Here is an 11,752-nt window from a genome sequence, read left to right as displayed (position 1 = left end):
CTACCTCACAGGGTGTCTGTTGTGGGGAGGGGAAGGGAAAGGAGAATGTAAGCCACTCTGAGACTCCTTCAGGTAATGAAGGACGGGGTATAAATCCAATCTCCTCCTCCTCCTCCTTCTTTCCCTTACTTTGCAGCTGTGTGCTCAGCAGAGATGTACACCCACGAAGGTGCCTTATACTGAATCAGACCACTGGTCTATCAAGTTCAGTACTGTCTACTCAGACTGGCAGCGGCTCTCCAGGGTCTCAGTGGCGAGTAAGTGTGCACACACGAACACACAACCCTTCTCCAAAGCAGCTTGCAGATTTGGACTCTTAATTTGGCATGTCTTGAGACTTGACACACACACACACACACACACACAACACAGGCTAGAAGGCCCTCAAAGCTTTTTCAAGAATTGGGTTTTATTGTTTGAACCCCCGCCTGTTAGAAGCCACCTTCAATATACTGTTTAATAAAGGCCCAATATAAATATTTCAAATAAACCTCACGATCCAATTATTTCTGTTTTCCTTGCTGAATCTTGCCAATGCTGTTTACTCAGTCATGTTTGTTTATTACTTTTATTAACAGCGTATTTCAGAACAAAGACAGACTTGAAAGAAAAAGAGAGTCCACGGCACATCCATCAGGACGACAGATGCACGCACCAAAGGCAGAACTGGCAGAGCTGTCATCACCCTGGCACATACCCATCATGCTTCTGACGGGCTGTCTGTCACGGTTTCACATATTTTTTTCACACAGCCATGTGACCATTTACGGATTTGTTTATTCATACTTCTAAATAAGGAAGCTTCATTGGGAGTGCTGGTGGTACACTTTCCCTATGAGGAAAGGCTAAAGCGCTTAGGGCTCTTTAGCTTGGAGAAACGACGACTGAGGGGTAACATGATTGAGGTTTATAAGATCATGCATGGGAAAGAGCAGGTAGAGAAAGACGTACTTTTCTCCCTTTCTCACAATACATGAGGAAAGGCACTCAATGAAACTGCTGAGTGGTCGGGTTAGAACAGATAAAAGGAAGTCTTTCTTCACCCAAAGAGTGATTAACACACGGAATTCACTGCCACAGGAAGTGGTGGCGGCTACAAGCATGGACGGCTTCAAGAGGGAATTAGATAAGCATATGGAGCAGAGGTCCATCAGTGGCTATTATCCACAAAGTATAGATAGGGACTCTGGGGCAAGTGATGCTCTGTCATCTTGGTGCTTGGGGGGGGTCAACAGTGGGAGGGCTTCTAATGTCCTGGCCCCACTGGTGGACCTCCTGATGGCGGACCTCCTGATGGCACCTGGGTTTTTTGGCCACTGTGTGACAGAGTGTTGGACTGTATGGGCCTTTGGCCTGATCCAACATTGGCATCTCTTATGTTCTTATGTTCTTACGGTGGAGATTCCCTGGTAACATCACCAGGAGCTGGCCAATCAGCAGTGAGCACTGTAGGCATCTACTTCCATAATCCAGGGGATTTTTTTAGAACATACTGTTGGAAAAGGTGTACAGAGAACATATGAGCCCTGCTGGTTCAGACCAGAGGCCCATATCATGCAGCATGTTCTTTTATACAGCAGCTAACCTATTACTCTGATGGGACAATGAACAGGTCGCGGAAAGCCAAGGTCTTCCTCTGATGTCTCCTAGAGCCGAGTTTCAGAGGTTTACTGCCTCTGTCAAAGGGCATTTGCCTACCTCACAGGGTGTCTGTTGTGGGGAGGGGAAGGGAAAGGAGAATGTAAGCCACTCTGAGACTCCTTCAGGTAACGAAGGACGGGGTATAAATCCAATCTCCTCCTCCTCCTCCTTCTTTCCCTTACTTTGCAGCTGTGTGTTCAGCAGAGATGTACACCCATTAAGGTGCCTTATACTGAATCAGACCACTGGGCCTATCAAGTTCAGTACTGTCTACTCAGACTGGCAGCGGCTCTCCAGGGTCTCAGGCGGAGGGCTTTCACAAAACCTACCACCTGATCCTTTTAACTGGAGATGCCGGGGATCGAACCTGGGACCTTGTGCATGCCAAGCAGGAGGTTCTCCCCCTGAGCCACAGCCTCTCATCTCCCCTCTCCGCCATGGACTGTAAAGAAGATTCCACTCGCTCTTAATCTTCCAGGAGGCGCAAGGCATCCGAGGAATCTGCCTGTCGGCTGGCGTTCTCCGAGCTGTCACTCAGCCTGGAATCAGAGGCCAAGCCGGCGCTGGGAAGGCAGCGCTGCGCAGCTGTGTGTCAGATCAAAGCGAGCGCTGTCGCAGCAGCCCGGCGGAGGGAGAGCACCGACTGCCTCTGCCTCTCAGCTGCTGCAAGGCACCCAGTGAAGACTGGAGACAGTTAGAAGCCAGGCATAATTAATGGGTTTATTTCTACCCAACGCCCAACCTAACAACTGTTGTACAAGATGGCAGTTTGGCAGATTTCAGGGCAAAACACAACAAAGGGGGGGGGAGAGAGATCATGAAAAACAAACGCCCGATTGCTCTCCAGTACATGGAAAGGCATTCTTTTTGCATTGATCTATTTATTTATTTATTTTATTTGACTTCTATCCCGCCCTCCCCGCATGGCAGGCTCAGGGCAGGTTACATCAGATCTAATAAAAATACAATGCATAAAATACAAAGGAATTGGTAAAAATACAATTAAAACACTTGTTGTTGTTGTTCAGTCACACAGTCGAGTCCGACTCTTCGCTCGCGACCCCATGGACCAGATCACGCCAGGCCTTCCTGTCTTCCGCCGTCCTCTGAAGTTGGCTCAATTTCATGTTCGTTGCATCTATGACACTGTCATAAACACTAATCAATTACAACTATACCCTTCAGCCGGCGCGGTTGTCATTAGAATTAGGCCTCACAGATGCCATCTCTGGTAAGCAATTCTGACCCGCTGAGGGGAGGCCCCAAAAAAGAGGGAGGGACGTCCGTCACTCTAGTTAAAAGCCTGGCGGAAGAGCTCCGTCTTGCAGGCCCTGAGAAACTATAAAAGGTCCCACAGGGCCCTGATCTCGTATGGGAGCTCATTCCACCAGGCAGGGGCCAGGGCTGAGAAGGCCCCGGCCTTGTCGAGACCAGACGGACGTCCCCGGGGGTGGACCACCAGAAGGTGTTGATTGGCAGATCGTCAAACCCTTTGGGGCTCATAGAGGGAGTAAAGTATTTGCAGTGCCAGCATCAGCATTACCTGGGTGGAGCAGCTGTCAGGACCCGGGGTTTCGGGGGTGGGGGGCAGTGTTCCCTCTAAGCTGAGTTAGTGTGAGCTGGCTCACAGTTTTTTAGCCTCCGGCTCACACATTTTTGTCTTAGCTCAGACAGGATGCCTCCAGAACTAACTAATGTGTGCAGCAGACAAATCTCTCACTCACAACTTTAATGCCAGTAGCTCACAAAGTAGAATTTTTGCTCACAAGACTCCACAGCTTAGAGGGAGCATTGGTGGGGGGTTGCCCGTGACCCCTCCCCCAACTGCTCCTCCCCAGTCTGCTCACATCTGAGTGCTCTGCCAGCCACACACTGTCCACTACAGTTAGAGGAAGGGCAGGCGGGGAGGTATGGGCACGCCAAGTGGGAGGGCTTGCAAATGGGTGGGGCAGAGTATGCATGGGAAAGGGGGTCAGGATCTACAGCACGCAGGTCCAAACATACTCTTCAGGAAAAGTGATGCTTTACTGGAATACTGTTCTGTTGCCAAGTAGTACAGCTACATTGTCAGGGATAATGATTAGTCCAAGGGACTCAATACATATACTCTGATGCCTCATCTAGCTAAGCAAATGAAATCCAAGCACATGCGTGGGAGTTCTCCCGGCGGGACATTACATCATAAACGGGAGACTCGCCCCACCCCCCTGAGGGCAGAAATATTCACACCGATAGTGGAATTCAAGCCCTCCCTTCTCTTCAAGGTTACACTGATAGCGCTGTCTGGCTGAGCCAGTTCGCACGGGCAAAAGAGCGCCTCCCTTATGTTACCCATAGTAGCTAAGCAAAGCAAGCATGCGTGCATGTGCTAAGGTCGGGGCCGAAGGAAAACAGAGAAAGCATGGCAGCTGGCTGACAGGGGGACATGCAAGGGGGTCTTGTGGGAGGGGAGCACGACTGGGGGACCTAGTGTTGGGAAGAGGAAGGAGGGGCCACAGGACGCAGAATCACAGAGTCATAGAATCTCAGAGTTGGAAAAGGCCACACAGACCATCTAGTCCAACCTCCTGCTCAACACAGGATCAGCCTAGAGCAGAGGTGTCGAACTCATTTGCTACAAGGGCCGGAGTTGACATAAACGTCACTTTGTCGGGCCGAGTCGTGTGTGTCATAAAACGTAATGCCAGGTATCGGAGATATCAACTGTATATAAAGGACAGCAGCTCGTAAGCTCCAAGTTGGTGCATTCTTACTGCAGGACCGCATGGGCTGGGAGGTGGGGTGCAGAGGAAACCCCACATGGGCGGACCGGAGAGGCAGCCGTGCAGCACTGGGCAGATGCTCCCACGCTGCTTGACTGCTCCGGACGAGGTTGTTCTGCCATGCTGAAGCCACAATCAGAGTGACTCCACCCACTTTCCTCCCCAAGCAGTCTGTGAGCAACATAAGAGCCCTGGATGGGCCGGTTCCAGCTCCCGGGCCTTATGTTTGACACCCCTGGCCTAGAGCATCCCTGACGTGTTTGTCCAGCTGCTCCTTGAAGACTGCCAGTGAGGGGAAGCTCACCACCTCCCCGGCCAGAGGAACGGCTCCCTGCCCTCCTCTAAGCGACAGCCCTTCAAAGACTTCAAGAGTGCCATCCTGCCCCCCTCAACCTCCACTTCTCCATACTAAACATTCCCAAGTCCCTCAGCCTTTCCTCGTAAGGCTTGGCCTCCAGGCCCCTGATCATCCTCGTCGCTCTCCTCCGCACCCGCTCCATTCTGTCCACAACCTTTTTGAAGTGAGGCCTCCAGAACGGCACACAATCCTCCAGGTGCGGCCTGACCAATGTAGGAGAAGGGGGGGCACGCAAGTGGGTGAGTGGGGAAAAGAGGCACGACCAGGGAGCCTACTGTTGGGAAGAGGAGGGGAGGGGGCCCTGGACATGCTCTGCCTGAAGACCCCCCTCCCCCCCATAAAAAACCCTGGAACTGACCCCAGGTCTACGAGCCAAGTTGTGTTACAGAATCCTCATGGCTGCCTCAAAGATACATCAGATACACAATGGGAGTTTTGAACCTTCCAGACAAGTACGGGCACAGAGCTGATTGTGATTGTGCTGCACATGAAGAAGGGGCTTCAGCTACATGCCAAACTTCTTCAGGAGGTTGCTTTTATAGGGGAGATTAGGACCATAGTCCCTTACATTGCTTAGAGAGCCAGTTTGGTGTAGTGGTTAAGTGCGCGGACTCTAATCTGGGAGAACCGGGTTGGATTCCCCACTCCTCCACTTGCACCTGCTGATGTGACCTTGGGTCAGTCACAGGTTCTAGCACAGCTGTCCTTGAAAAAGAGCAGTTTCTGTCAGAGTTCTCTCAGCCCCACCCACCTCACAGGGTGTCTGTTGTGGGGAGGGGAAGGGAAAGGAGTTTGTAAGCCGCTCTGAGACTCCAAGTGAAGGGCAGGGTATAAATCCAATCTCTTCTCTTCTTCTCTCTTCTTCTTATTGCAGCAAAAGTGGGCCGCAAAACCTCTGAAAGTGGGTCATGGGCCGACCCTCTGTAATGGCTGCCCCTGCCCTTTCCGTTGCTCTCTTCTCGATTTTAGAAAACAAGATCTGACCCTGGAAACAGTAGCTTCCAAATCATACATTAACTGATATTTGTGTCTTCACTGCATATGCATGTTGGGCAAGTAAAACATGTCCTGATGGTTACCAGAGTGAGTATCTTAGAATCTTAAGGGGGGGAGGGGGATTAGAGGGAGGAATAGAGAAAGAGAGGGTGGTCAAAGGCCAGGATGTATCCTCTATGGGCAAAAGCTGTGCATGTCAGAATGCCGCCTGCTTGGGGTTCACAGTGAGGGCTGCGCTGCCCTTTGTGTGACGGCTGCCGGTGTCTCAAAAACATCTGGTCAGCTATTGTGGAGAATGGAATGCTGAAAGAGATGGATACCCAGGTCACAGTTTACCTAGGGTGCCAAAAGACCTTGGACCAGCCCTGGATGGGACACCATACCAAGCAAATTTGGATTTCTGAGTCACCATTCCGAAAAAGCTGGGAACTGCTGGCTTACTGTATATATCATTTCGCTTTTACTGCATTGCCTTCTACTTCTGTAACCTATCTTCTGTATTATGGTGTGTTATATGGTGACTGCCACCATGAAATCAAAAGACGCCTGCTCCTTGGGAGGAAAGCGATGGCAAACCTAGACAGCATAATAAAAAGTAGAGACATCACCCTGCCGACAAAGCTCCGTCTTGCAGGCCCTGCGGAACTGCACAAGGTCCCGCAGGGCCCTGATCTCCTCCTGGACCTCTTTCCACCAGGTAGGAGCCGCCACAGAAAAGGACCTGGCCCTTGTTGTCACCAGCTTGGCCTCCCTAGGGCCTGGGGTCACCAGCTGGTGTTGCGACCCCGACCGAAGTGCTCTTTGGGGAATATATGGGAATGCTGAAAGAGATGGATGCCCAGGTCACAGTTTACCAAGGGTGCCAAAAGACCTTGGACCAGCCCTGGATGGGACACCATACCAAGCAAATTTGGATTTGTGGGTCACCATACTGATATGGCTGGGAACTGCTGGCTTACTGTATATATCATTTCGCTTTTACTGCATTGCCTTCTACTTCTGTAACCTATCTTCTGTATTATGGTATGTTATACGGTGACTGCAGCCATGAAATCAAAAGACGCCTGCTCCTTGGGAGGAAAGCGATGGCAAACCTAGACAGCATAATAAAAAGTAGAGACATCACCCTGCCGACAAAAGTCCGCATGGTCAAAGCAATGGTATTCCCAGTAGTACTGTATGGCTGCAAGAGTTGGACCGTAAGGAAGACCGAGCGCCAAAGAATAGATGCTTTTGAATTATGGTGCTGGAGAAGACTCTTGAGAGTCCCTTGGACTGCAAGGAGATCAAATCCGTCAATCCTAAAAGAATCAACCCTGACTGTTCCCTGGAAGGCCAGATACTGAAGCTGAAGCTCAGATATTTTGGCCATCCAATGAGAAGGGAGCACTCACTGGAGAAGACCCTGATGCTGGGAAAGATTGAAGGTCAAAGAAGAAGGGGGTGGCAAAGGATGAGATGGTTAGATAGTGTCATCAATGCAACGAACATGAAATTAAGCAAACTCCGGAGCACGATGGAAGACAGGAGGGCCTGGCATGATGTGGTCCATGGGGTCGCGAAGAGTCCGACTTGGCTGTGCGACTGAACAACAAAAATGTTATGCCTTTAGACAGGTTTTTTTCTTTCAGCATACGTATGTGCTTATCTGCATGGTTTCTGACTTCTTTCATCCTTGTCCAATCACACTGTTTGCTGGTGTTTGACTGAAGTGTTTTATACTTACATACATTATACACACACATACACACACTGTAATCTGTCGTGCGTCCGAGCAATAAAAGCAAGCCATAAATGAAATGAAATAAATTCTTGAAACCATCCCAGAGAGCTGCTATTTACTCTGTTGTAAACATTACATAAAGAAAGAATTAGATAAGAAGCAAACGTGAAATATCTCGACATTTGGTCTGAAATTTCCAATTTCTTTGGCTATGAACACGTCATCTTTTTTGTCTCAAGACTGTGTCATTTTTAAATTAGTTTTCTGCCGCGCTTCTGGCTTCCACTAAATATTTTACGGTCTTCTGTTCAATGCCATTTTGCCTTATCGCTTGGTAACTTTTTCTTAATCCTCTAAATGTGGGGGGGGGGACAAAATTATTTTAATTGACAAAAAATAGCATCTGTCACTTACCAGAATGTAGAGGGCACCTTCGGAACTCTTCTCATACTCCGCAATAGTTGAAAAGACAGAAAGCACCAGGCAGGAGAAAACCAGCAGAAAACTGGAAGGCATTTATTGAAAGAAAAGGGGAAAAAAACAAACCAGTATTAACACTGCATCTGACAACAGATATTTCGAGCCAGCAGACAGGGTTACCCAGACAAAGTTCTTTCCCGCATCTGCTGTCAGGGATCCCCTATTAGATGGTGCTCATGTTGGTCTGATCCAGGGCTATTTTTGGGCAGGAACGCACAGGAACGGAGTTCCGGCTGGCTCCCGAGTTGGCCACGCCCAGCAGGAACTCATTAGCATAACAGGCCACACCTAACAGCAGAAACTCATTAGGATTGGCTACATTAGGGGTGTGTGGCCTAACATGCAAAGGAGTTCCTGCAACCAAAAAAGGCCCTAGGTTTTGACAACAAACAAGGTAAACAGAATAAGAAGCAAAAGGTGGGTGTGGCTGGATGACCACACTTCTGGTAACATGGGGGTGCGGCCTAATGTGCTAATGAGCTGTGCTGTCGGGGGTGTGGCCCAATATGCTAATGAGTTCCTGCTGTTGGGTGTGGCCTATTATGCTAATGAGTTCCTGCTGGGCTTTTTCTACAAAAAGAGCCCTGGTCTGATCCCTTCCTATTAGTGCAGATTGGACAGCAAGGGTTAGGTTGGGAAATCAACACGGTAGCATTCTGGAGGGTTTGAAAGAGAAATTACAAAACCCTTTCAAGACGGGGCCTGGAGCAAAAATTCTAGTGGCACAATACTGGAAACAGGAGGAATGATCAAGTAGGGAGGAATGGTTTCGTGAAATATCGGTATATTATGTACACAGAAAAAATAACAACATATAGACAAATTTGGGATGGTAAGCAATCTGCCCAAGACAAAATGGCATCCATTTTAGTCTATTATAATAAAGTCAAACCTGATGAATAGGTAACTAAGGGGAAAAAATCTGTCTTACATTTAGAATATATTATGTACAGTATTGTATTTATAGTGTGTTATGCACAAAAAATAAAGCTGTATATTTGGGGTAGTGGACTCTAATCTGGAGTACTGGGTTTGATTCCCCACTCCTCCACATGAAGCCAGCTGGGTGACCTTGGGCCAGTCACAGTTTTCTCAGAGATGTTCTCTCAAGAGCAGTTCTCTCAGAGCTCTCTCAGCCCCACGTGCCCCACAGGGTGTCTGTTGTGGGGAGAGGAAGGGAAGGTGACTGAAAACCACTCTGAGACTCTGAATATTACTACGACTACTGCTACTAATATTATTATTATTTATTCCCCCTCCTCCTCCTTCAACATGGTCCCATGTGTGGATAATTAAATTTGCAGACAGCAGCCATGAACAGACAGGACGGATCTTTCTACAAACCTGAGAGAACCCCAGGTTTGCAGAAAAATCTGAACTCCAGAAATAAATAGAATCAGTGCCTGTAGCTTTAAGGACTAAATGCCCTCAGTGGCCATTGCTAGGCAACCACAACAGTACTGTCAGCCTTCAAGCTTTCAACAGTTTGCTATCAGCCACTCCATGAAAGCCACTGTGTGTAGTGGTTAGTGTCAGACTAGGATCTGGGAGACTCAAGTTCACTCTGCCATGGGAATTTGCTTGGTGATCTTGGGCAATTTATTTATTTTTATTTATTTATTTATTTTTCACATGTATACCCCGCCCTCCCCGATGGGCTCAGGGCGGCTTACAGAGGCAAGGCAGAACCTTGCCATAATAAAACATCTTATGCATAATAATATAAAACATATAATACATCTTAAAATATCCTCAATTAAAAACATGGCGCTCAATACTTCCATCAATCCAAAGATGGCAGATCATAGGTCCGAAGTTCCGAATAGTACTTCCCACAGCTTAGGGCTTCTTCAATATTCAGATGTTCCTCAGGGCGGTGGTGGTATAGTAGGGGCGACGGCTCCTACTCAAAAGCCTGGCGGAAGAGCTCCGTCTTGCAGGCCCTGTGGAACTGCATAAGGTCCCGCAGGGCCCGGATCTCCCCTGGGAGCTCATTCCACCAGGTAGGAGCCGCCACCGAAAAAGCCCTGGCCCTAGTAGCAGTTAATTTGATGTCCTTGGGGCCCGGGATAGTTAACAAATTTTGGGCCCCCGACCGTAGTGCTCTTGGGGGAACATATGGGGAAAGGCGGTCCCTCAGCCTAATCTACCTCACACAGTTGTTGTGAGGATAAAATGAAGACAGGGAGATTGATGTGAGCCTCTTTGAGTCCCCACTGTAGAGAAAGGTGGGGTATAAATGAATAATAAAGATAGCTGAACAGGAGAGACAGGTAAAATATAAGATTGGTTTGTGGTGGTGAAGAGAGAAGAAAACAAGAAATGGTGAAGACACGGGGGCTCCTAGGAGCAGGGCAAGGGGAAATAATGTGAGGAAAGGGATACAGAGAAAAGGGAAGTACCACTGCAAGTCCTTCTGGGTTCCCCAACATGAAACTGGGCCCGGCAGCCACCACTGCAGAACTGGGCCCAGTTTTCATGGTGAGAAGTTGCCAGGGAAAGGGAAGGAGGGAAAGCAGAAGACAGGTGGATAAAGGTAGGGTTGTCGGTGGGAAGGAGAGAAAGAAGCAGAGAGAAAGAAACAGAGGAAACAGTGGGGAAAGGGACAAAAAGATGCTCCCTGCAGCTCCTAATAAGTCCCCTGCTTATAATATTTTTAAAGATGGGGTTTAGAGAAGATATAATTACTACTCTCCTGTGATGCCACGAGACATCCAGCGATCTGACTACTCTACTGAGAGGCGATCCATTTGGTTTGCCAGAAAACAACTTGGCAAGGCGGCTGAAATCGGCAGTCAGCAAGGACAGTGGGTCAAGCAAAGCAAGCCAAAATAAATTAAATTTACTAATTATGGCAGTGCAGCTGCAAGAGTCAAGCCAGCCCAGAAATAAAACTAAAAAAATATATATCACATTTTGTAGAAAAGAAAGGAGAGCATTAAATAATTCATTCCTCTGGCTTTGCTCATATACTGCTGCAGCTTTAGCATGGAATATTTATAAGGCTCTGTGCGTCTGGCACCTGCCTTGGCATTTTCTACAAAGATACTGTTGTTTCGTCTGCAAAAAATAAAATGGTCGATGACACCTATCTTTCACCGCAAACAGGCCATATACAAATGACAGGGAACATGGAAGCTACTATTTGGACTACAAGATGCCTCAGCAAAATTGCAACCCTTTCAGAAGCATGGTGGTTTCAAAAACTCAACGAATGTTCTTTTCGTGAACCACACACCTTCAGATTCCTTTAGTCCTCCAGTGGTTTGGAGATCAAAGTTCGCCCCCAAAGGATTAGGGCTGCCAGGTTGCTGCTGTGGGGGTCAAGCTCTCATCCTTCATCCTACAGTCCCATTTCCAGCCAAAATCCCAGAAGTGATATCACTGTGCTATGCTTTGCATTGTTCTAGGAATCCCCTCACTATGGTAAAAACCATAGTGATAGACAGAATTCCTAGAGCATCACACGACCCAGTGACATCACTTCCAGCTCTACGCACGGAAATGACATCACAGGGCAACGTGATGCCATTCCACCTGTCTCCAAAGGCTGACAAATATGTTAAACTGCCCCCGCCCACTATGAGCCATTCCATGTGTTACCTTATAACAATCACTCCCTTCCCACATGAGTGTTTTAGGGCTTTATTAAATTAGCACTGGGGTCAATTAAACCCCAGCTAAAGCAAATGGGAAGAAATGAAACAAATGGGAGATATGGGGGGTAGAGTTGCCAGGCCTCCCCTACGGCAGGCAATCTCTCACCAGCAACCTACTCTTCCTGCCACCGCT

At 48.3% G+C, this 11,752-nt stretch overlaps 1 protein-coding gene across 1 annotated transcript in view; it reads right to left on the bottom strand.

Moving 5' to 3' along the window:
• LOC107125823 (potassium voltage-gated channel subfamily KQT member 2-like) overlaps nucleotides 1-11,752 on the bottom strand; it is a gene marked incomplete at its 3' end in the record, with an annotated part of 83,410 nt that overhangs the window by 2,566 nt on the left and 69,092 nt on the right. The window contains exon 2 of the mRNA XM_015429285.1: nucleotides 7,895-7,985. Coding sequence (XP_015284771.1) covers nucleotides 7,895-7,985 — 91 coding nt within the window. The remainder of the gene's footprint in view (nucleotides 1-7,894; nucleotides 7,986-11,752) is intronic.

The sequence above is a fragment of the Gekko japonicus genome, unplaced genomic scaffold (assembly GCF_001447785.1).
Source record: "Gekko japonicus isolate JY-2015 unplaced genomic scaffold, Gekko_japonicus_V1.1 scaffold4244, whole genome shotgun sequence".
Classification (NCBI taxonomy): Eukaryota; Metazoa; Chordata; class Lepidosauria; order Squamata; family Gekkonidae; genus Gekko; species Gekko japonicus.
This window is presented reverse-complemented; position numbering and strand designations above follow the sequence as displayed.